This window comes from Telopea speciosissima, chromosome 11 (assembly GCF_018873765.1).
Source record: "Telopea speciosissima isolate NSW1024214 ecotype Mountain lineage chromosome 11, Tspe_v1, whole genome shotgun sequence".
Lineage (NCBI taxonomy): Eukaryota > Viridiplantae > Streptophyta > Magnoliopsida > Proteales > Proteaceae > Telopea > Telopea speciosissima.
In genome coordinates this window covers 53,311,150-53,337,419 of record NC_057926.1, presented here as the reverse complement: position 1 = coordinate 53,337,419, position 26,270 = coordinate 53,311,150, and the positions used below count along the sequence as shown (strand labels likewise).

The 26,270-nt window shown below is 38.2% G+C and overlaps 1 protein-coding gene and 2 pseudogenes across 1 annotated transcript; all 3 read left to right on the top strand.

The window, feature by feature from the left end:
* The first annotated feature begins 226 nt into the window (after positions 1–226).
* Positions 227–745, top strand: LOC122646513 (annotated as a pseudogene).
* A 6,575-nt stretch (positions 746–7,320) lies between these two features.
* Positions 7,321–8,400, top strand: LOC122646838 (annotated as a pseudogene).
* A 1,512-nt stretch (positions 8,401–9,912) lies between these two features.
* On the top strand, positions 9,913–23,185 carry LOC122645342. The gene is made up of 7 exons (XM_043838654.1): positions 9,913–9,961; positions 10,013–10,101; positions 10,245–10,328; positions 10,425–10,613; positions 10,695–10,764; positions 10,855–11,006; positions 22,859–23,185. The coding sequence occupies exons 1-7, from the start codon at positions 9,913–9,915 to the stop codon at positions 23,183–23,185; spliced, it is 960 nt and encodes a 319-aa protein (XP_043694589.1).
* The last annotated feature ends 3,085 nt before the right edge of the window (positions 23,186–26,270 follow it).

Below are 26,270 nucleotides of genomic sequence, written 5' to 3'. Positions count from 1 at the left end.
TGCATAGAAACCGAACAGAGAGAGAGAGAGGATCTTTTCTTACAACTCCTTCTCTGTTGTGTTCCTTTACTGGTTTTTTTTTTTTCATGAACTGGCTCTACTCACAATCTAATAACTGTTAGATAGACCCTTGCACTTCTTCTATATCTATTTTTATATCTTAATTAATAGGTATAACGTATACATTTTGGTTTCTTTTTTAATATTTGGGTCCTGTCTTTGTTGTATTTAGAGTCTAGTCAAATCCCTCTACTTGGTTTATTATAAAATTTCTGCTATAAATATGCCATGCCTTCCTCTTCTGGAACTTCTTCGGGGTCAACTCTGCTTCCAAAATCTGGTTCAGAAGAAGACCTTCAGCTTGTAATGGATCAAAGGAAAAAGAAGAGAATGCTATCAAACCGTGAATCGGCGGGAAACAGAAGCATTTGGATGAACTGATGGTCCAAATGGCTCAGCTCAGGAAGGAGAATAACCAGATCCTTACAAATATGAACTTCACCACTCAGCACTACTTGGCCATTGAAGCTGAGAATTTAGTTTTGAGAGCTTAGATGGGGGAGTTGAACAACAGATTGCAGTCCCTTAATGAGATCATCCAGTACATAAATGAGGGCAATAACAGTTTTGAAACTGAGGAAACTCTAATCGGTGCTGATAGCTTTCATGAACCCATCTAATTCACTCTATCTAAATCAGAAACCTATCATGGCTTCTGCAGACATGTTTCAATACTGAAACTCCTTCCATATCCCATGACTCTCTAAGAAGCTTGAGACTGCAATAATGGTTTGTTTGTGTTGTCAGTGGTGTTTGTTTAGGTTCTCAATGAGTGTAGAGCTACAAGGGGGTTTCTGTTTTTAACTCTCTCTGTCACTCTGTGACACTCTTTGTAAGTTCTACCTATCTTTCATCCTTTAGGGACTAAGGGCCTAATATTAGGGGTAGAAGTCACTAAGCTTTCCTTGCAAAATGCAAGACAATCAAAAGAGCTGTAGGCTGCTCAAGAAATGGCATATTCTAGAGGTGCTAGAGTGCCAAAAGGTAATGGTGCTAGCCGCAAGTATTCTGATAGCAAGACTAATGGCATTTAGCCTGGGAGAAAGGGTCGTTTCTCTAGTAGGTCTAGTGAAGTTTCTGGAGTAGTATATGATGATGTGAAGTTCTGGAGTCTTGATCCAGATGATATTAAAATGGAGTTGCAGGCAAGAAAACAGAGAGAGGCTGCTCTTGAGGCTGCTTTAGTTTCACCAACTATACAGTAGGATGTTACATTGTTGAGGTTTTAATGGTTTCACTCTGAAACTCTAACAAGAGTTTCTAACCCCAAAAAAGGAAGAAGAAAAGAATAGAAAAAAAAAAAGACATCCACAGCAAGTAGTAATTAGAGCTAGGTAATTTCTAATAATGATCATAATTCAGAACTGAAAAAGATATCAAAAATATAACATCCTAAACACACTTAGAAACAAATAGAACAAAGATGAAAGTAAAATGAAAGTAAAACCTATTCTATTTTCTTTTTCCCCACCTTTGTTTGATCAAAACAAATCCAAATTAGCTCACATTCTACTGTTTTTACTTTTCACCATCACATCACCAATATAAACACATGTTCATACATATATAAACTACATACGCAAATCCATAGATAAACACAGAATGAAACGAAGTAGAAACAGAGAGCGAGAGAGAAAGGAAGTTTAAGATAAAAAAAAAATTAAAACAAGAGAACTTAACTACAGAAACCCTAAACAAAAGAAGAGTTGATCAATAGGTATGTAAGAACTAATCCTTTCTGACAAATCAAAGCATGTAAGTAAAAAGAAGAGGAGAAGGGTTGAATAGGATCGAACCTTGTGGGACTTGCGAGAATTGGTATGACTGATGAGAATCTCTGAAATCACCAGTCCAACTAGCAACAATCGCTGATTCACCATTGCTCTGTTGCTTGAAAGAGATATGAGAGTGGTTTGATGGTTGAGAGAGGAAAAAGAGCGCTGCTTCTCGAGTTTGAAAAGCTTTTTGAGAGAACTTTGAGAGAGATATGGAAAGAGCGGGGGAACAAAAAGGTTTTTGAGAGAGAGATGGAAAGTGCGGGGAAGTGAAAACAATTTTGCGTTTTTTTGTTTTGGAAATCTATTATTTTTTACGGCGTTTATTTATAAATGCTGTTGTATTGCGACATACGACAGCATTTCTTTGAAAATGCCGTTAATAAAAATATTAAATCATCATTAACTGGTAAGCTATAGTGGCACTTGTTAAAAAAAACGCCGAGGAAACTAATTTGTTTAATGGCGATTGTGTACAAACGCCGTTATATATTCATATATGACGACGTTTGTACCTATACGCCGTTATACCTTTATATATGACGGCATTTTTAATAAAATGTCGGTATATCTTCATATATTACGACAATTGTAAAAAATGCCGTAATAGCTCAACCAAAAGTGCCGCCGTTGCATCAATTTCTTGTAGTGTGCCCGCCTCAATGTGGGACAACCAAAAGAGATTAATAGAGACAGCATTGCTAGCTGCAAGAACAGGTAAGTATCCTTCTCTTTCTCCTCCTTTTCTTCTTTTCCTGTTGGCGTTGCAGCTTCAGTAGAGGCAACAGCAGTGCTGCTGCTGCTTCCATAACTCTCTTTCTTTCTCATTTTCTTCTTCGTCATCCTTTTTCCATTTTTCTCAACCCAATTTTAACCTTTTTTTTCTTCATGGGATTTCCCCTATTTTGACCCTTCTCCTGTTTTTCCATTTAGGGCACCTTGATAAAAAAGCAACCAGTTCCCTTGACCTTCATAGAGAGCCTGGATGTCTAGACGATGCCTAGCTTGACAACTATGATTTCAGTCTAGTTCCATTTTCACTGAAGATATCAATACCTAAATGTTGAGGCTCCATTTTTTTGCAAGGGAAATGACAGTGATTTTTTTTTTAACTTAAAAAAGAAAATTTTGGTAATCATTAACCAGGATAAAATATAACAAAGTGAAAGGTTTTCTTAGTGTTGGTGTTTCAACTGACATTTTTTTACATAGATAAAAATTCAGTTCTCACAATTTGACTATGCAATCCAGACAGTAAATCTTGTATTAACAAAAAATTGGGAGATTTCTCTTTATAATTTCAAGTAACCTAAACACAATACTTCAATTTCAGGGGATGAAGAAACCCTATTCTTGTTGTATCTTTTAAAGATCGATCAGAATCAAAATCAACATTTTGGCAAGAAATATAATACTGGCTTTTGGGAATTGGGAAGACTAAGGATCTACAGATTTTCCTTGATTAGCATGTAAAACATTGTTGATATAAAGCTTGTGCCTGTTGTGATTGTTGAATGCAGGGATAAGAGTTGGTGGCTCAAAATGCTTACGCATTTCAAGAAGGCTATTGCATTCATCTAAATAAAAGAAGAATCTATGAAAGTATCTCAAATCATTCTATTCCAGACATTTGCTAAGATATCTCTTCTGTATATATATTATAGAATTCTGTATATACATCTCTTTGTACACAGCTAGTGTTGTTTCTCTGTTCAATATAAATCAAAAGCAAGTCCAAACAGCATTCACTGGTTATCTTTCCAATATTTTCATGGTATTATTAGCACAGACGGCTCCTTAATTCTTCTTTTTTTTTTTTTAATATGTCTTCACTTCTTTGCTTGGTTTGCAACTGTGTCATCTGAATGGTATTGGGAGTCTTGTTTATTGGGTTAAGTTCTCCAAGGTTTGTATCTCTGGTATTGGAGCAGCCGATCCTCGGTCCCAGCCCTTATATAGACTACCTGACTCTAGTCAGAGACCCTAGAGCAGATTGGAGCCTCTTCCCATTTCGAAGTTTGTCATGCTGATTTGACATTTTTTTGTGGCAATCCGAAGGAAATATTTTGCAAGGTCTATGATGGTAGCAGAGGGCTTGAGCCGATTGGTGGTACGATCCGACCTGATGAATTTACCCAACTTGGAGGAGTATTTCTTTTTATTGTTTTGTTATGTAAGCAAGATTGAGAAAATTGATTAGGGCATTTTTTGTGTTAGGGTTTTTGGAGAGTTCTTGGTGCGAATTTTGGTGTTTTTGAGAGATCTCCAATGTATTTTTTTCCATCACATAATGAATCATCTTCAGTTTCGCTATGGATGTTGCACACCAAATTGGTGTGTGAACCACGTTAAATCTCTGTGTCGACACATGGCAGCTTGGACATCCAACAATGCTGACCTTGAAGCGTTGGATGTCCAAGCTACCACATGTTAAAATGTCCACCCCGAACTGCCACTGCACAGTTTAGGGAATTGGAGAGGATTAAAATCCATATATTGTGTTGGGGTCATCGGTCCTCCTCACATGGAGGGGGCCATGTGTTTCCACCGACTAAAGATGAAGAGAAACCATGTCAAAAAATCAAATAAAAACAAAAAGCAGAGAAAAAAAGAGAGTCAACGAAGAGAAAAGTGATACGGATATGGACAAATACGTACAGTATAACTAGGGATGTAAATGGATAATCAAAAACCGAATCCGTATCCGTATCCGTTTAGGGACATTCATATTCGTTAAGAGATATCCGGAAAATAATCCGAATATTCCGATTAAAATCCGTCCGGAAAAAAAATCCGAATACTTGATAATAAATAATGATTTTGAGGGTTTTTGAAGATTCAGCAGGCTCCAGAATATGATAAAAAGAGAATCATGAGCTAAGAGATATGGATTGAGACTGAATTGTATCCACTAGGGGGAGGAAGGTCCGGGTTATATAAGACAGAGATGTAAACAAATGGTCGAAAATCCAAATCCGATCCGCATCCGAATCCGTTTATAGGTATCCGTATTCGGCCAGGGAATATCTGGCTCCGATCTTATCCAAATCGTATCCGATCCGAATCCGATCCGTTTAGAGGTATCCGTATTCGACCAGATAATATCTGGCTCCGATCTTATCCAATTCGTATCCAATCCAAATCCGATCCGTTTACATCCCTAATTGTACCCATTAAAGAAGAAGAAAATGAGAGAGCCCCTAGAATACAAAATCGACCTAGAATGTATTCCAATAATGCATATCAAACACAATTTATAACTTGAGTAAACCTGGAGAGTGTGCGAGCAATTGATTAGATTAGCAAAGTCTTCCCATAAATGACTCTTCTGTTGTAGCTTCTATGAAGAACACTCAAAGAAACACCATAGCCTTTTTAGCTATCTATATCGACATCTTCTTTGTTCTTCATCTCATTACCTCCTCAGCCACAACTGTTTCGTGGGTTTGAAACCCTAATCCATTACCTCCAAGGCCAACAACAAAATCAGTTTCCGAAAGCTACAAACAATTCGTTTTACAACGGACTATTATCAGACTTGCAATGACGTCGATCTAAGGGGTTCGGCCTCTGCTCCATACAATTCGTTTTACAGCTTTGTTTGAAGGGTTTTTTGCGGGGTAAAAAATAGAGTGGGACTGGGTTTTTTATGTTTTTAGTGTAAAAGGAAGCTTGGTCATTTTCATTCCACTCAATTAACCCTGTTAGTTTTTGGGCAAAAATTGATATTTTGGCCCCTTAGTTGGGTGGCATTAATTGAACGGGCTATCGGAAGGAGTGTCAATGAAAATTTCCCTATAAGTTATTGGCTTATTGCATACCGATTCTGGGGATCTTTAAGAATTTTCATTTTTTTTTGGGGAAAAAAAATATAAATTCTAGGACTCATTCAATGATATCGATTTCCAATTTAAATTCCTTTTGGCTCAGCATGAATTCTGTAAAATACCGCGTGGTGATTACCCAGTTTACTTTTACCCAAACAAAAAAAATAAATAAAAAACACAAACAGCCTTATTTGTTTTTTGGTAAGTACCGCCTTACTTTAATTGACGTGAATTCACACCGTTACTACAAATTGCGTGTCTTTGACGCAACAACCTCTAGATATTTAACCGTTTTTTCTTCTCTATTTCAAATCAACTTTCCTTTTTCTCTTTCCCCTCTCTTTCCTTCGCTTTCTCTCACACGATCACTCACAGGTAAGCATTCTGCGACTGTATATAACCGCTTCTTCGTCAGCGGCGCTGCTCAGAGCTTTTAAGGTTCGTTTCTTATCATCCTTATCCTTGCCTTCCATCTCTAGAACCCTAACTTCTCCTCTTCCTCGCTCCTCCTCTCCTTCTCTCATCAAAGCCCAATCTCTTTGCTTCTTCACTGCTATCCGTTCCATCCGATCTTCGGTTCCTCGCTGGAGCCACGGTGTCGATTGGAGATCTCCTGCTAGTCTTCGGGCTCAGACCAGGACTGCTGCTCCTATGATTGAACGCTTTCAGCGCAAGATTGCTACTATGGGTACGGCTTTCGACGCAGACCTGTTTTGTTCTTCCTGGAGGATATTTGCTTTAATTTCTGAGTATTGTTTTGAATCGGACCAGATGGATTACAAATGTGCCTTGGTTGATGAGAGTTCTTTTATGAATATTCATCACTGATTTATGCTTTTTATGTATTGAGAGAACAACTTAAATTGTTGGATTAACTAATCCAACTCAGCGTATTACTAGAGAAAGACGATTTGTATAGATGGTTAGATTCTCGAGTTACTACTGTTCCAGAGATCGACATAATTGATTGAGTTCTGTTTGTGAATATGTGTTGGATCAGCTGCTGAGAATACTTTCATGGGAAATCTTCTGGGGGTGGCGAGTTTGGAAAGTACTATAGCCTACCTGCTCTGAATGATCCAAGGATCGGTAAGCGGCATTATCGCTGCTCCCCTTTGTTCTTCTGCTCTTATGTGCAAATTATATATTTTGTCAGCCTTTAGGTTGGTCTTGGACTTCATGACGTTCCTTTTTTCTTGTTTCCTCTCATGAGTTCCCGTTTCTCTTCAGCATTGAAGGAGACCTATTTTATGAGGCTATCTCGGATTTGAAGTTTGAAATACTCTGAATGTTTATATTGTTATCAGGTTCCCAAAATCACAATCCCTTCGAAATCCAGTCATCTTTACATTGTGTGCATCACAGATAAGTTGCCGTACTCCGTCAGGATCCTTCTTGAATCGGCAATCCGTAACCGTGACAACTTCCAAGTCACCAAGGAAGATGTTGAGAAGATTATTGGTTGGGAGAATACTTCTCCCAAACAAGTCGAGATTCCTTTCAAGCCTGCCTGTGTTCTCCTGCAGGTGTTTATCGTTATGTTAATTATGTAGTAGTTTTGTTTTTTCAAGATGTAATTGCACAGTAGTTTTAATTTATTACATTTCTGCCAAATTTAATGACCTACATTTGTTGGTTAGGATTTTAATGGTGTACCAGTTGTGGTGGATCTTGCTTGCATGAGGGATGCTATGAACAAGCTTGGCAGTGGTTCTAGCAAGATCAACCCCTTGGTAGATGCCAGGTGGTGATATTTTTCCTTTTCATCACAATATTTATTCCTTGTAAGTTCTTCAGGGTTGGACATCCAAAATCTTCCCCATCATGAAAACAGTGAGGAACTAATAATTACTGAAGTGGCCTTCGATGAACTACTTCTGTTCTTCTTTCTAGGTAACATTATAGAGCATATATTTGATTCTGTGTCACTCATTCCACTTTCTTTTAATGTGCTTTTTCTCTAGATGACCTTTTTCTGCATTTAATATTTTGAGTGTAAGAGATATTCCTGTTATTCTTGTATTTCTATTATAAATTTTCTTTCCTTTGGGGGAAGGTTTCCTAACTTTCTTCCAAAAATTGATATTTTATGCAGGTCCCAGTGGATCTTGTTGTTGATCATTCTGTTCAGATGGATGTAGCAAGATCAGAAAATGCAGTGAAGGCAAATATGGATCTTGAATTCCAGAGGACCAAGGAGAGCTTTGCTTTTCTTAAATGGGGATCTACTGCTTTTCACAACATGTTTGTTGTTCCTCCAGGCTCTGGTATCGTGCATCAGGTTAGGGAGTTACTATCATCAGAAATAGCAATATTACGTGACATGGGTTCTACCTTTAGATTTCAGATCTACATAATTCCTTCCTTTATTCTGTCTCTAAATATTCCTTCTCTCAATTGATAAGTAGAATATATGAAATCTTCAAATGGGCTTGTGTTACTCACACTAATGTTATCATTTTTTATATTTATGTACTGAGTAAATTACTATTGAAACTCAGGTTAACCTGGAATACCTTGATCTCAGGTTGTATTCAACACTGATGGCCTGCTATACCCTGATAGTATGGTTGGAACTGATTCCCATACAACTATGATCGATGGGTTAGGAGATGCTGGATGGGGCGTTGGAGGAATTGAAGCAGAGGCAGCAATGCTTGGCCAGGTATAGTAAGAAAATTGTCAATGGAATCTGGTAATTTGTATTGTCTAAAGAAATGCTAGTACTTATAACAATAGTCATGGGGAAATCCAAGCTTGGCGTATTCTTCCAAAGAAAAGAAAGCAAACCATTGCATTTGGAAACTTGGATGCATGTGCTATGATAGAGGAACTCTTATGGGATACCACATTGTTCGGCCACTGATACTTGCTCTGAACTTGAAATTTGCAGTCACTCTGGAAACTCTGAGAGAGCCATCTAGATTCTTTTATATCTTATCGTACTTCCTGTGCATTCTCTTTTCTACCTAATATTTGCCTTATAATCATAGTTTATTTTTAGGAAGAGGGTTGGGCACGCTGGCTTTCCTGGAGCTAGCGGCTGTGCCCAATGGAGAGGTGGGATGGGGAGGGTAGGGGGGTCATTTCCTTAGGGGGTGGGGAGAGACACAGACTCAGGCTGGGCACAGTCCCAGTGTGCCCAGCTTTTACCCTTATTTTTATTTTGAACTCCATATATTTCGGCGTTATGGATATGGATGTTTTCTTATGCTGCTGCTGCTGCTGCATGTCCCACTTCTCACTGGCAGCGAAGAGAAAGAAGGGACGGAGAAAAAAAAAAGACGAAGAGAAAGAAGGGAAGGAACTGGTTGCTGCTGCCGATGCCGCTTCTGCTGCTGCTGTTCGTTGCGAACATGTTCTTCAGGTATGTTTTGACATTCTTTCTCCTACTCTGTTTTTTTTCTTCTTCTTTTGGCTTCTTTTGTCCTTCTGGTTCTTCCATCGTCCTCCTCCTGTTTCTGTTTTCTTTTTCTTCTTTTACATTATGGGAAGAATTGTGGTCTAATGGTTAAGAGAACGATTCTCTTCCAATAGTTCTTTGATGGTCATGTCCTACCACTGTTAAGGTTAACAGTCCTCTATCTCTCTCGTTGTCCAATTTTCTATGGTTTTTTTATAGCATGTCTTCTATTGTGCACATGCTATCAAATTGTCCTCCATCATCTTATGCTATCAATGACATGTGGACTATAAAATTGATAGGGGCATTTTGTTAAACAATAATAAATTTCGTGATTTATTCTATTTGAGTAAGTATTTCTCATTAATTCAGCAGATTTGTTCTTCTAACAACGAAATGTAGTCCATTGTAGATGGTTTATGCCTAAATTTGAAATGTTTTTATTTTGAACATTTTCAGATATCTGTTCCATTGTTCAAGGAGAAAATAGCAAATGCAATTGGTGTCCCAGTTGAGCAGCAATGACTAATTTTTAGGGGAAAGGTCTTAAAGGATGATCACCTCCTCTCTGAGTACCGTATCCTATTATTTTGTATGCATGTAATGACTTTGTGACTAGACACAATTTAATATGAGAGAGAGCGAGAGAGCGAGAGAGCGAGAGAGAGAGAGAGAGTTTACTGTTTATTGTATAATGTTCCTTTTTACTGTTTATTATATAATGTTCCTTGACCACACATAGGCCTGGAAAATGGGCACACACTGCATTTAGTAGCAAGACAGCCTGCCCAGTCACAGCCATCCCCTGGAACAGCCTCTGGAAAAACCAATGGGAATAGTGACATTCATGGTATTAATTCTTCCTTTACAGATACTGAATATCAAATGCATAGCATGTGATATTAATAGCTTGGCTTTTATTTAGGACATTTAATTTTGTTTTTCAGTAAATGATGCCAATGCTGGAGTTTCTGTAGTTCTCAGAACTTTCAATCTTGGGGACCAAGGTGATGGGGTTGTTCCTGACCTTACTCGGGTATGCTCTTTTGGGTTTTTGGTTGGTTGGTGACCTTCTTGTGTCTGAGCTACACTTAATGCTGAATGTCATTATTGGTGGGCTTATGCTCATCAATCTGCAAGAGAATACTGTATGGTTCTGATTTATTGCTTCACTTTTAGATTGTTGGGGCAGTGCTGAGCTCTATTGGACTTGGGAACCAGACTCTCACTGCTGGTACTAACAATGTGCTGCCCAATATACCAGTGAGTAACTCCTCCCCTCTTCTCTTTCTCTTCTCAGAGGCTGTACGTTCACTTATGTCCAGCCTAATTCTAATGTTGCTATTTGTATTTCTTTAGTCCGATGCTTCTGGTCAGGCCTCCCAAGGTGTTGAAACAGACGAAACAAATACTATAGGTGCCAGCAGCCAGACAAGAAATCAAGTCCCTCCTATGCAGACATCTTTGAATCACTCATGCCCATGTCTGCCTCAATCTTTGCAATTTCCTATGACAGGGGGCCCCTTACCTCTTCCTTCACTTCGTATGGTAGTATCCATTCTCCCCTCATGTTTTTTTACCTTCTAAATGGCTTCTTCTAATTCTTTCTATGGGTTTTCTGTCTTTCAGCCAATTCCTGATTCTTTGATCACTCTTTGTGAGTTTATGAACCGCATGGAGCAGGCATTATCACTCAATGGTGAAACTTTCAAATGTTTTACCCAGTTAGGATGATATAATTGTGAATACTTGTTTATTTTTTAATCTTATCTTGCTATGGTTTATGCAGGATATCAATCAAATCTTTCACCTTCCTATGTTGGAGATCCATTGAGAGTGGAGGCACCATCTGATATGAGGGGATTGCCAACTCCCGAAGCATTAGCTATTGTTGTTCGACAAGCACAACTTCTCAGTGGTCATGCTACGTCTGCACTTGCTGTATGTACTGTACTTTCTTAACCAATGTCCATAATGATATACTTTTGTTCCTCGTGCAAATCTGTCTGTGTACTTTTACACTTTTGTTCCTCATGCAAATCTGTTTGTGTATATTTGCATACTTGTTTTGTTTGACATGTAAGTTGGAGCTTTTAGTATCTTTCATCTAACTGTCAGTGATCTCCTCCAGTAATCATAGTTCAAAAATTCGCCGAAATCTCGGCGAGATCTCGAATATCTCGAGAATCTCGAGCTCCTCTAGACAAGATGACATACATGACACAAAACATGCACAGTTTCAAATAACTCGACCGAAATTTTGAATATTTGGAGAATCTCAGAGAAATCCAGAGAAATTTCAAATATTTCAAGAATCTCAACCTCCCCAGTACTCACAGATTCATAGTATAATACTATTTGTACTTGGATGTCTATTTAATATGCGTTGTTCACTGGACTTTGTATTTTTTACTTTAAGTCCTTAACTATTTCTTAAATAATTATTCAATATTATGTGTCTTCATCCATTATTGCATACTTTGCTTGTTTTACTTGTCAATTATGTCTCATATCATTCAAACAATGTGTAGAATAGGCAATATTCCATTAAGGGTTCGACCTTTACTGCCCACCAAGGGTGCAAATCCAAAACAGCAAATTGATTTTTTTTTTAATCAATTTGAAGATTTAAATGTTTATTAAGTCTAAAACAAGCTTCCCTTGAAGTTTCCGAAACAAAAAAATAAAAAAATAAAAAAAATAATGCATTGTCTTGTCGAGATCTCACCCAGATCTCAAGAATCTCCACCTGGTCGAGATGACTGTTCCAGACGAGTTTTCAAACTATGCATGTCTTTCCTCACCACTTCTCCTAAGTTCATTTTAGGTCTTCCCTTGGCTCTTTTAGTTCCTTCAATTTGAATCAAATCACTCCTCCATACTGGAGCATCTAAAGGCCTCCATTGAATATGGGCCACATGGCTATGCCACATCAAATGACTTTCTCGTAGCTTATCATGTATCGTTGCTACTTCCAAACCTGTTCTAATATGATCAGTCCTAACTTTATCCTTCCTAGTTTTTACACTCATCCATCTCAACATCCTCTTGTCCGCTACATTGAATTTATCTATATGTTATTCTTAACTGCCCAACATTCCGCACCATACATCATAGCCGGTCGTATGACCATCTGTGACAATGGCGAGCATTGCTTTATTAGCATAAAAGCTTTACACATATTCTGATGTTGTTGAAAGAGTTGTTGCCAACTTGGTTTGGATGATCCATCCAAAATTAGGCTCACTTATCACAATTGTTAGTCTCAGCAGCTTAACCCCCTACCAATTAAGTACTGGGGGTGGAGCATTTATCAGACATGTTGGTCCACTACAGTCAGGTATGTCATCACTTGGAACCTGATTCATTTTATTACGGTTTTCATGTCCTTTCATTTTAGGTAACCTCGTGTTCTCTCTCTTTTCTCTTTATCACTTTACATGAGTTGCAGCAAGCCAAGACCGATTACGCCTGTTAATTGACCGACATTTCCTTTTTGGTCTCGGTTTTGGGCTTTGCAGACTAATTATCTAATTGATCGGTGTTGATCTTAGGGATCAGTTGTGTATGATTGATTAAAGCCCGACTGAGACCTACCATTTGACACTCCTACTCAGATGAGTCATAATAGATAAATATTAATATGTTATATGAACTCAATTTTATTTAATAAAAAATAACTGCTCCAGAGAAGCCAAGAACTTGGTTGATATATCCTCTAAATCACTTTCAACTACAGATCTCTCTCCCATTTTCGTAAACATATTTTTATTATAGTGAAACCGGACGAGTATGGAAAAAGTTATTCCCCCCAGAAGTTCGCCCTAAGAGTTTTAGTACTTTCAGCTAGATTGGGTCTCATTCTGTCGATCTAGAGAATCCATAAACTAGGCTGATATTTCATCTAAATCAGTTTCACCTACAGATCTCTATCTCCCTTTTCTGAAAACATAATATTTAATGGCGAACCAAACTAGTATGGGCAAAGTTATTCCGCCCGGAAGTTGGCTTAATAAATTTTAGTACTTTCAGCTAGATTGGGTCTCATCTGTTGGTCCAGAGAATCCAAAAACTGGGCTGATATTTCCTCCAAATCAGTATCACCTACATATCTCTATCTCCCATTTCCGAAAACATATCATTTTAATGGTGAACTGGACGAGTATGGGCAAAATTATTCCGCCCAGAACTTGGATCAAGAAATTTTAGTATTTTCTGTTGGATTAGGACTCATTTTGTCAGTCCAGAGAATCCAAGAACTGGTCTGATATTTCCTCTAAATTAGTTTCACCTATAGATCTCTATTTTCCTTTTTCGAAACACATATTATAATGACTAACCGGATGAGTATGGGCAAAGTTATTCCGCTCGGAAATTGGCACTAAGAATTTTAGTACTTTCAGCTAGATTGGGTCTCATTCTTTCGGTCCTTAGAATTTAAGAATTGTGCCGAAATTTCCTCTAAATAGGTTCCATTACAGATCTCTATCTCCCATTTTTGTAAACATATTATTATAATATCGAACTAGACGAGTATGCGAAAAGTTATTCCGCCCGGACGTTGGCTCAAGGAATTTTCTTACTTTCTGCCGGATTGGGTCTCATTCTATCGGTCTAGGGGATCTAAGAACTAGGCCGATATTTCCTCTAAATTAGTTTCACCTATAGATCTCTATTTTCCATTTTCGAAACACATATTACAATGCCTAGCCAGACTAGTATGAGCAAAGTTATTCCGCTCGGAAGTTGGCCCTAAGAATTTTAGTCTTTTTGCTAGATTGGGTCTCATTATGTCGGTCCAGAGAATCCAAGAACTGGGCCGTTTTTTTCTCTAAATTAGTTTCATCTACAAATCTCTATCTCCAATTTCCGTAAACATATTATTATTATAGCGAACCGGACAAGTATGAGCAAAGTTAATCCTCTTGGAAGTTTGATCAAGGATTTTATTACTTTCAGCTAGAATGGGTCACATTCTATCGGTCCAGAGAATCAAAGAACTCGGCCGATATTACCTCTAAATTAGTTTCACCTACATATCTCTATCTCCAATTTAACTAGTATGGGAAATGTTATTCCGCCTGTAAACATATCATTATAATGGCTAACCGCACGAGTATAGGCAAAGTTATTCCGCCCACAAGTTGGCCAATGGAATTTTAGTAATTTCAACTGGATTGGGTCTCATTCCGTCGTTTCAGAGATTCCAAGATCTGGGCCAATAATTCCTATAAATTAGTTTCACCTACAAAACACTATCTAAATTTTTGAAACACATATTATAATGGCTAAACGGACGAGTTTGGGCTAAGTTATTCTACCCGGATGTTGACCTTAAGAATTTTAGTACAATCTGCTGGATTGGGTCTCATTCTGTCGGTCTAAAGTATCAAAGAACTGGGCTGATATTACCTCTAAATCAGTTTCACCTACAAATCTCTGTCTTCGTTTTCCAAATACGTCACATTATAATTGCGAACTGGACGAGTATGGGTAAACTTTATTCCACTTAGAAGTTTGCTCAAGAAATTTATGTACTCTCCACTCGATTGGGTCTCATTCTTTCGGTCCCGAGAATCCAAGAACTTAGCCGATATTTCCTTTAAATGAGGTTTACCTACTGATCCTTTACTCATTTTCAAAATACATATTATAATGGCTAACCGGTCAAGTAGGGGCAAAGTTATTCCTCCCGGAAGTTGGCCCTAAGAATTTTAATACTTTCTGTTGGATTGGGTCTCATTCTGTCGGTCCAAAAAATCCAAGAACTGGACCAATATTTCCTCTAAATTAGTTTCACCAACTGATCTCTATTTCCCATTTTCGTAAATATATTATTATAATATCGAACCTGACAAGTATGTGCATAGTTAATCTGCTCGGAAGTTGGCTCATGGAATTTTAGTACTTTTAGCTAGATTTGGTCTCATTCTGTCAGTCTAGTGAATCCAAGAATGGACCGATATTACCTCTAAATCAGTTTCACCTAAAGATTTTTATCTCCCATTTTTTGAAAAGGTACCATTATAATTGCAATACGGATGAGTATGAGAAAATTTATTTCGCCTAGAAGTTGGTTCAATGAATTTTAGTACTTTCGGCTAGATTTGGTCTCATTCTGTTAGTCCAGAGAATCCAAAAACTGGGCCAATATTGCCTCTAAATCAGTTTCACCTATAGATCAAGGTCTCCCATTTTCAAAAGGTATCATTATAACTGCGAACTGGATAAGTATGGAAAAATTTATTCCGCTTGGAAGTTGTTTCAAGGATTTTTAGTATTTTCAACTAGATTTGGTCTAATTCTGTCGGTTTAGAGAAGCCAAGAACTGGACTAATATTTTCTCTAAATCAGTTTCAGCTACAAATCTCTTTCGCCTTTTTCCAAAAAAAAAATCATTATAGTGGCGAACCGGACGAGCATGGGCAAATTAATTCCGCCCAAAAGTTGGCTAAAAGAATATTTGTATACTTTATGCTAGATTGGGTCTCATTCTATCGGTCCAGAGAATCTAAGACCTGGGCCGATATTTCCTCTAAATCAGTTTCAGCTACAAATCTCTATCTCATTTTTCCGAAATGTATCTTTTAATAGCTAACCGGCTGAGTATGGACAAAGTTATTCTGCTCGGAAGTCGGGGCCATAGAATTTTGGTAATTTCAATTGATTGGGTTGCATTCTGTTGGTCCAGAGAATCCAAGATCCGGCCGATATTTCCTATAAATTAGTTTCACCTACAAATCATTATCTCCCATTTTTGAAACACATATTATAATGGCTAATCGGACGAGTATGGGCTAAGTTATTCTCCGCAGATGTTGGCCCTAAGAATTTTAGTACATTCTGTTGGATTGCGTCTCATTCTGTCGGTCCAGAGTATCCAAGAACTGGGCTGATATTACCTCTAAATCAGTTTCACCTACAGATCTCTATCTCCCTTTTACAAATACATATCATTATAATTGCGAACCGGATGAGTATGTGCAATTTTATTCTGCCCATAAGTTTGCTCAAGGAATTTATGTACTTTCTGCTGGATTGGGTCTCATTCTTTCGGTCCCGAGAGTCCAACAACTTAGGTGATATTTCCTCTAAATTAGTTTTACCTACTGATCTTTCTCCCATTTTCAAAATATATACTATAATGGCTAACCGAACGAGTATGGGGAAAGTTATTCTGTCCGGAAGATGGCCCTAAGAATTTTAGTACTTTTTTGTTTCATTGGGTCTCATTCTTTTGGTCCAGAGAATCCAAGAACTGGGCCGATATTTCCTCTAAATTAGTTTTCCCAGTTTTCCCACAGATCTCTATCTCTAATTTTTTGTAAACATATTATTATAATAATAGCGAACCCAACAAGTACGTGCAAAGTTAATCCTCATGGACGTTGGCTCAAAGAATTTTTATACTTTCAGCTAGATTTGGTATCATTTTGTCGTTCCAGAGAATCCCAAAGCTGGGCCGATATTAACACTAAATCATTTTCACCTAAAGATTTTTATCTCCTATTTTCAAAAACGTATCATTAGAATTGCAATACGGATGAGTATGCAAAAATTTATTCCGCTCGGAAATTGGTTCAAGCAATTTTGTTACTTTCGGTTAGATTTGGTCTCATTCTGTCAGTCTAGAGAATCCAAGAATTGGGCCAATATTACCTCTAAATAAGTTTCACCTAAAGATCTTTATCTCCCATTTTCAAAACGTATCATTATAATAGCGAACCGGACGAGTATGAGAAAATTTATTTCGCCTGGAAATTGGTTAAGGAATTTTAGTACTTTTAGCCAGATTTGGTCTCATTCTGTCAGTTTAGAGAATCTATGAACTGGACTGATTTCCTCTAAATCAGTTTAAGCTACAAATCTCTTTCTACTTTTTCCGAAAACATATCATTATAATGGCGAACCGGATGAGTATGGGAAAATTAATTCCGCCTGGTAGTTGGCTAAAGGAATATTTGTACTTTATGCTATATTGGGTCTCATTCTTTTGGTCCAAAGAATCCAAGACCTGGGCCGATATTTCCTCTAAATCAGTTTCAGCTACAGATCTCTAGCTCCTTTTTTAGATGCGTATCATTATAATGGCTAACTGGATGTGTATGGATAAAGTTATTCCGCCTGGAAGTTGGCCAATGGAATTTTAGTAATTTCAGCTGGATTGGGTCTCATTCTATCGGTCCAGATAATCCAAGATCTAGGCCAATATTTCCTATAAATTAGTTTCACCTACAAATTACTATATCCCATTTTTGTAACATATATTATATTGGCTAACCAGATGAATATGGGCTAAGTTATTGTTCCAGGATGTTGGTCGTAAAAATTTTAGTACATTCTACTGAATAGGGTCTCATTCTATCGGTCAAGAGTATCAAAGAGCTGGGCTGATATTACCTCTAAATCTGTTTCACCTACAAATCTCTATCTCCTTTTCCAAATACATATCATTATAATTGCGAACCGGATGATTATGGGATACTTTATTCTGCCTGGTAGTTTGCGCAAGGAATTTATGTACTTTATGCTGGATTGGGCATCATTCTTTCGGTCCCTAGAGTCCAAGAACTTGGGCAATATTTCCTCTAAATTAGTGGTGTTACCTACTGATGTTTCTCCTATTTTCTAAATACATATTATAATGGCCAACCGGATGAGTATGGCAAAGTTATTTCGCCTGGAAGTTAGCACTAAGAATTTAAGTACTTTTTGATTGATTGGTCCAGAGAATCCAAGAGGCCGATATTTCCTCTAAATTAGTTTCACCAACAGATCTCTATCTCCCATTTTTGTAAACATATAATTATAATAGCGAACCTGACAAGCATGTGCAAAGTTAATATGCACGGAAGTTAGCTTAAGGAATTTATTACTTTCAGCTAGATTTGGCCTCATTCTGTCGGTCTAGAGAGTCTAAGAACTGGGCTGATATTACCTCTAAATCAGTTTCACCTAAAGATTTTTATCTCCTATTTCGAAAACGCATCATTATAATTGCAATACGGATGAGTATGAGAAAATTTATTCCGCCTGGAAGTTGGTTAATGGAATTCTGGTACTTTCGGCTAGATTTGGTCTCATTCTGTCAGTCTAGAGAATCTAAGAATTGGGGCAGTATTTCCTGTAAATCAGTTTCACCGAAAGATATTTTTCTCCCATTTTCAAAACGTATCATTATAATTGCGATCCGGATCAGTATGGGAAAATTTATTCCGCTTGGATATGTTCAAGGAATTTGAGTACTTTCAGCTAGATTGGTCTCATTCTGTTGGTTTAGAGTATCAATAACTGATTGATTTCCTCTAAATCAGTTTCAGCTACTGATCTCTCTCCTTTTTCTGAAAACATATCATTATAATGGTGATCCGGACGAGTATGGACAAATAAATTTCGCCTGGAAGTTGGCTAAAGGAATATTTGTACTTTATGCTAGATTGGGTCTCATTCTGTCGGCCCATAGAATCCAAGATCTGGGCCGATATTTCCTCAAAATCAGTTTCAGCTACAAATCTCTATCTTCTTTTTCCGATCCGTATCATTATAATGGCTAATCGGACGTGTGTGGACAAAGTTATTCCGCTTGGAAGTTGGCCAATGGAATTTTAGTTGTTTTAGCTGGATTGAGACTCATTCTTTCGGTCCAGATAATCCTAGATCTGGGCCGATATTTCGTATAAATTAGTTTCATCTATAAATCACTATCCCCCATTTTTTAAACACATTATAATGGTTAACATCCGGGCAGAATAACTTAGCCCATACTCGTCCGGTTAGCCATTATAATGTGTTTAAAAAATGGGGGATAGCGATTTGTAGGTGAAACTAATTTATAGGAAATATCGACCCTGATCTTGGATTATCATGATCGAAAGAATGAGTCCCAATGCAGCTAAAATAACTAAAATTCCATTGGCCAACTTCCAAGCGGAATAACTTTGTCCATACACGTCCGGTTAGCCATTATAATGATATGCATCGGAATAAAAAGATAGAGATCTGTAGCTGAAAGTGATTTTTAGGAAATGTCGGCCCAGGTTTTGGATTCTTTGGACCGACAGAATGAGACCCGATAGCATATAGTACAAATATTCCTTTAGCCAACTTCCAAGCGAAATTAATTTGTCCATACTCGTCCGGATTGCCATTATAATGATATGTTTTCGGAAAAAGGAGAGAGATCTGTAGCTGAAACTGATTTAGAGGAAATCAGTTAGTTATTGGATTCTCTAAACCGACAGAATGAGACCAAATCTAGCTGAAAGTACTAAAATTCCTTGAACCAATTTCCAAACGGAATAAATTTTCTCATACTTATCCGGATCGCAATTATAATGATACGTTTTGAAAATGGGAGATAAATATCCTTAGGTGAAACTGATCGGGAAGCCGTCTAAATGGAATCATGCCAAGAAGGCCCTGAGTATCTCCAGTCAACCCAGATACTCTTTTGCTTTGAAGCAATCTTCCAGATTAACTTCAAGATACCGGCCAAGTTCGCTTCTTTGATTCTTCTGATACCCAAGCCTCCTTCATTCTTCGGCAGACACACAACAGCCCGGGGAAGGGGTTGAAGAAATCTAGAAGTATCTTTGCCCTTCCAGAGGATGGAAGCTAAAAGGGATTCCAAAGACTTTATAGTAGCTTGAGGAAACCCATAGATTTGAGATATACGAAGAATCCAAGTCTGATCTGATAAGAATCAGCCTACCAGTATATGGGAGAAGCTTGCCTTTCCATAACTGCAGCCTTTTCCAAATGAGGTCAACCCCTCAAAGTCCTTCATTTTCTTTGCGGGGGATTCTGAGCTGGACAAGGCTCCTTTGCTTCAGAGATTTGGTTTTCATGAAGGTTACCTTCCTGTTAAGTATTTGGGTCTTCCTTTGATCCTTGCCAGGCTTTCACCTCATCACTGCACTTCTATGCTTGCTTAAGGAATTTATGTACTTTATGCTGGATTGGGTCTCATTCTTTCAGTCCCTAGAGTCTAAGAACATAGGCGATATTTTCTCTAAATTAGTGGTGTTACCTACTGATCTTTCTCCTATTTTCAAAGTACAAATTATATTGGCCAATCGGACGAGTATTGCAAAGTTATTCCGCCCGGAAGTTGGCCCTAAGAATTTAAGTACTTTTTGATTGATTGGGTCTCATTCTATTGGTCCAGAGAATCCAAGAGGCCGATATTTCCTCTAAATTAGTTTCACCAACATATCTCTATCTCACATTTTGTGAACACTTAATTATAATAGCGAACTCGACAAGCATGTGCAAAGTTAATCTGCCCGGTAGTCGGCTCAAGGAATTTATTACTTTCAGCTAGATTTGGCTTCATTTTGTCGGTCAAGAGAATCTAAGAACTGGGCCGATATTTCCTCTAAATCAGTTTCACCTTAAGTTTTTTATCTCTTATTTTCGAAAACGTATCATTATTATTGCAGTACAGATGAGTATGAAAAAATTTATTCCACCCGGAAGTTGGTTAAAGGAATTCTTGTACTTTCGGCCAGATTTGGTCTCATTCTGTCAGTCTAGAACTTGGCCAGTATTTCCTTTAAATCAGTTTCACCTAAAGATATTTATCTCCCATTTTCAAAACGTATCATTATAATTGCGATCCGGATAAGTGTGGGAAATTTATTCCGCATGGAAGTTGGTTTAAGGAATTTTAGTACTTTCAGCTAGATTTGGTCTCATTCTGTCGGCTTAGAGAATCCCATAACTGACTGATTTCCTCTAAATCAGTTTCAGCTTCAGATCTCTCCTTTTTCCGAAAACATATCATTATAATGGCAATCCGGACGAGTATGGACAAATTAATTTCACCTGGAAGTTGGCTATAGGAATATTTGTACTTTTTGCTAGATTGGATCTCATTCTGTCGGTCCATAGAATCCAAGACGTGTGCCGATATTTCCTCAAAATCAGTTTCAGCTACACATTTCTATCTTCTTTTTCCGATCCGTATCATTATAATGGCTAACCGGACGTTTATGGACAAAGTTATTCCGCTTGAAAGTTGGCCAATGGAATTTTAGTTATTTTAGCTGGATTGGGACTCATTCTTTCGGTTCAGGTACTCCAAGATCTGGGCCGATATTTCGTATAAATTAGTTTCACCTACAAATCACTATCCCTCATTTTTTGAAACACATTATAATGGCTAACATTCGGGTAGAATAACTTAGCCCATACTCGTCCGGTTGGCCATTATAATGTGTTTAAAAAATGGGGGATAGTGATTTGTAGGTGAAACTAATTTATAGGAAATATCGGCCCAAATGTTGGATTATCAGGACCGAAAGAATGAGTCCCAATCCTGCTAAAATAACTAAAATTCCATTGGCCAACTTCCTAGCGGAATAACTTTGTCCATACACGTCCGGTTAGCCATTATAATGTTACGCATCGGAAATAGAAGATAGAGATCTGTCACTGAAACTGATTTTTAGGAAATATCGGCCCAGGTCTTGGATTATTTGCACCGACAGAATGAGACCCAATAGCATAAAGTACAAATATTCCTTTAGCCAACTTCCAGGAGAAATTAATTTGTCCATACTGGTCCGGATCGCCATTATAATTATATGTTTTCGGAAAAAGGAGAGGGATCTGTATCTGAAACTGATTTAGAGGAAATCAGTTTGTTGTTGGATTCTCTAAACCGACAGAATGAGACCAAATCAAGCTGAATGTATTAAAATTCCTTGAACCAACTTCCAAGCGGAATAAATTTTCCCATATTTATCCGGATTGCAATTATAATGATACGTTTTGAAATGGGAGATAAATATTTTTAGGTGAAACTGACAGGGAAGCCGTCTAAATGGAATCATGCCGAAGGGGCCCTGAGTATATCCGGTCAACCCAGATGCTCATTTGCTTTGAAGCAATCTTCCAGATTCACTTCAAGATACGGGCGAAATTCACTTCTTTGATTTTTCTGATTCCCAAGCCTCCTTCAGTCTTCGACAGACACACAACACCCTAGGGAAGGGGATGAAGAAATCTGGAAGTATCTTTGCCCTTCAAGAGGATGGAAGCTAAAAGGGATTCCAAGGACTTTATTGCAGCTTGAGGCAACCCATGTATTTCAGATATACGAAGATTCTAGGACTGATTAGATAAGAACTGGCCTTCCAGCATATGAGAGAAGCTTACCTTTTCATAATTGCAGCCTTTTCCGAATGAGGTCAAGCATAGGAGTGCAGTAATGAGCTGAAAGCCTGGCAGGGATCAAAGGAAGACCCAAATACTTAACAGGAAGGTGACCTTCTTGAAAACCAGATCTCTGAAGCAAAGGCGCCTTCTCCAGCTCCGAATCCCCCGCAAAGAAAATGGGGGACTTTGAGGGGTTGATGCGCAGGCCCGATAGCTCATGAAAGTGCTGCAAGCAATGAGCATAATGGACTCCAGAGAGGCTAACGAAGCCTTGGAGAAGATCATCAGGTCATCCGCAAGGTCCAAATGAGAGAGGTTGAGAGCTATACACTTAGGCAAAGGGACAATAAGTTGTTGTTCAGTGCAAATTTGGATGTCGCTGGAGAGAGCTTCCAAAGCCAAAGTAGACAAATAAGGGGACAAAGGGCAGTCTTGTCTAATTCCCACAGAGGCATCGAAGTAGCCTGCCGGGCTGCCATTAACAAGCATAGAAAACTTTGGGGAAGAGATGCAAGCCTGAATCCAATTGACAAAGATACAAGGAAATCCGATCTTGGTCATCCCTTGACTTATGAAGTCCCACCTTAAAGAATCAAAGTCTTTATGGATGTCAATCTTTAGGAGAATAGCAGGGGAATGATTTTTCCTCTCAAAGCTCTGACAATGTCATGACAAATAAGGATGTTGTCCGAGATATGTCTTCCAGGGATGAATGCAGATTGGTTGTCACTGACAAGAATATCCACCAAACTTTTGAGCCACCTAGCAAGGATCTTGGCAATAAATTTGTACAGGAGGTTGTAAAGAGCAATGGGCCTGAAATCATTCATAGCAGAAGCACCGTCCTTCTTGGGGATGAGGCAGAGAAAATTGTGGATACCTTTGACCTGATAAGGGTTGTAGAAGAAGCTGACAATAGCAGCAATAAGATCCAGCTTGATAATGTCCTAGGCAGCTAAAAAGAACCCGATATTGAAGCCATCCATGCCTCGGGCTCCCGAATCCTTTAGAGAGGATGGCAGCCGTAAATTCATCTTCATTAGGAATGGAGCTCAAAGAGTCATGGAGGGCCGAGGGGATGAATTTGTTGAGTAGGCCATTCGGGATGGGAGGGGAGACCAACTGAGAGCTGGTGAAGAGGCCCTTGAAATGTTGAACAGCCAAGTCTTTGATACCTTTAACAGTGGAGACAATAGAACCATCCTAGGCTGTAAGATGAACAATGGAGTTTGCATTAACATTGTCCTTTAGAGATCTGTGAAATAAGCAGAATTAGAGTCCCCCAGCTCAAGTCACTTGATTCTAGGTTTCTGCTTTAGAAAGCTCTCTTCTCGAGCAAGTAAGGAAGAGAGCACAAGAGAAGTAGCCTTTTCTTCATCTGCTAAAGCACCATTGCAATGATCCGATTGCAGCTGAATCTGAATTGAGCCAAGTCTGTCATTGCATTCCAAAACCGGTTGAGATATGTTCCCAAAAGTATTGGAATTCCAATCCTTGAAAGCTGCCTTGACAGTTTTGAGCTTTCTAGAAAATGCAATGAGGGGGGAAGAGAATGCAGTGACAGGTGTTTCCCAAGCCTGAAGGATTGTGGTTAAAAAAGAGGGGTGGGAGGCCCACATGTCGAAGTATTTAAAGGGTTTGGGGCCAAAGGAAGGGAAGGGATGAATCGCTAGAGAGATGGGGGAGTGGTCTGAAATGTCTAGGCTGTCAAAGTTGGCATGAGAAGAAGTGATGGCTGAAAGCCATTCCTCATTGACCATAACCCTGTCATGTTTCCAAGGCTGAAATCTATTCCTCATTGACCATAACCCGCCCAGAAGTTGGTTCAAGGAATTTTAGTACTTTCAGCCAGATTTGGTCTGTTTCTGTCAGTCTAGAGAATCCAAGAACTGGGCCAATTTTACCTCTAAATCAGTTTCACTAAAAGATCTTTATCTCTCATTTTTGAAACGTATCATTTTAATTGCAATCCAGATAAGTGTGGGAAAATTTATTCCGCCTGGAAGTTGGTTCAGGGAATTTTAGTTATTGTGACTAGATTTGGTTTCATTCTGTCGGTTTAAAGATTCCAAGAATTGGACTGATTTCCTCAAAATCAATTTCAGCTACAGATCTCTTTCTCCTTTTGATGAAAACATATAATTATAATGGCGAATCGGATGAGTATGGGGAAATTAGTTTCGCCTGGAAGTTGGCTAAAGGAATATTTGTACTTTATGCTAGATTTGGTCTCATTATATCGGTTCAGAGAATGCAAGACTTGGGCCGATATTTCCCCTAAATCAGTTTCAGTTACAGTTCTCTTTCTCCTTTTTCGGAAACGTATCATTATAATGGCTAACCGGATGTATATGGGCAAAGTTATTCTGCCTGGAAGTTGGCCAATGGTATTTTAGTAACTTCAGCTGGATTAGGTCTAATTCTGTCGGTCCTGATAATCCAAGATATTGGCCGATAATTCTTATAAATTAGTTTTACCCACAAATCACTATCTCCCGTTTTTTAAACACATATTATAATGGTTAAACGTACGTGTATGGGCTAAGTTATTCTTCCTGGATGTTGGCTGTAAGAATTTTTGTATATTCTACTGGATTGTGTCTCATTCTGTCAGTCGGGAGTATCCAAGAGTTGGGCTGATATTACCTCTAAATCAGTTTGAGCTACAGATCTCTATCTCCTTTTCCAAATACATTTCATTATAATTGCGAACTGGATAATTAGGGGCAACTTTATTCTGCCCGGGAGTTTGCTAAAGGAATTTATGTATTAATTTACGTATTTCCCGAAAATTAGTAATACCGACGGATCTTTCTCCCATTTTCAAAATACATATTATTATGGCTAACCGGACGAGTATGGGCAAAGTTATTCCGTCCGGAAGTTGGCCCTAAGAATTTTAGTACTTTTTGTTTGATTGCGTCTCATTCTGTCGGTCCGAAGAATCCAAGAACTGGGCTGATTTTTCCTCTAAATTAGTTTCACCAACAGATCTCTATCTCCCATTTTCGTAAACATATTATTATAATAGCGAACCCGATCAGTATGTGCAAAGTTAATCTGCCCGGAAGTTGGCTCAAGGAATTTTAGTACTTTTAGCTATATTTGGTCTCATTTTGTCGGTCCAGAAAATCCAAGAACTGAGCCGATATTACCTGTAAATCAGTTTCACCTAAAGTCTTTTATCTCCTATTTTCGAAAACGTATCATTATAATTGTAGTATAGATGAGTATGAGTAAATTTATTCTGCCGGGAAGTTGGTTCAAGGAATTTTAGTACTTTCGGCTATATTTGGTCTCATTCTGTCAGTCTAGAGCATCTAAGAACTAGGCCAATATTACTTCTAAATCTGTTTCACCTAAAGCTCTTTATCCCCCATTTTCAACACGTATCATTATCCCCCATTTTCAAAACGTATCATTATAATTGCATTCCTGATAAGTTTGGGAAAATTTGTTCCGCCTGGAAATTGGTCAAGGAGTTTTAGTACTTTTAGTTAGATTTGGTCTCATTCTGTCAGTTTAGAGAATCTAAGAACTAGACTGATTTCCTCTTAAGCAGTTTCAGCTACAAATCTCTTTCTCCTTTTTCGGAAAACATATCTGTATAATGGCAAACCGGATGAGTATGGGCAAATTAATTCCCCCTGGTAGTTGGCTAAAGGAATATTTGTACTTTCTGCTATATTGGGTCTCATTCAGTTTGTCCAGAGATTTCAAGACCTGGGCCGATATTTCCTCTAAGTCAGTTTCAGCTACAGGTCTCTAGCTCCTTTTTTAGATGCGTATCATTATAATGGCTAACCGGACGTGTATGTATAAAGTTATTCCGCCTGGAAGTTGGCGAATGGATTTTTAGTAATTTCAGCTGGATTGGGTCTCATTCTATCGATCTAGATAATCCAAGATCTGGGCCAATATTTCCTATAAATTAGTTTCACCTACAAATTACTATATCCCATTTTTGTAACATATATTATATTGGCTAACCAGATGAATATGGGCTAAGTTATTGTTCCTGGGATGTTGGTCGTAAATATTTTA

Coding starts and splice junctions, on each gene's coding strand:
- LOC122645342 (XM_043838654.1), top strand. CDS start 9,913: ATGGTATTAATTCTTCCTTTACAGATACTGAATATCAAATGCATAGCA. Junction 9,962..10,012: donor GAATATCAAATGCATAGCAT/GTGATATTAATA, acceptor TTTGTTTTTCAG/TAAATGATGCCAATGCTGGA. Junction 10,329..10,424: donor ATGTGCTGCCCAATATACCA/GTGAGTAACTCC, acceptor GTATTTCTTTAG/TCCGATGCTTCTGGTCAGGC.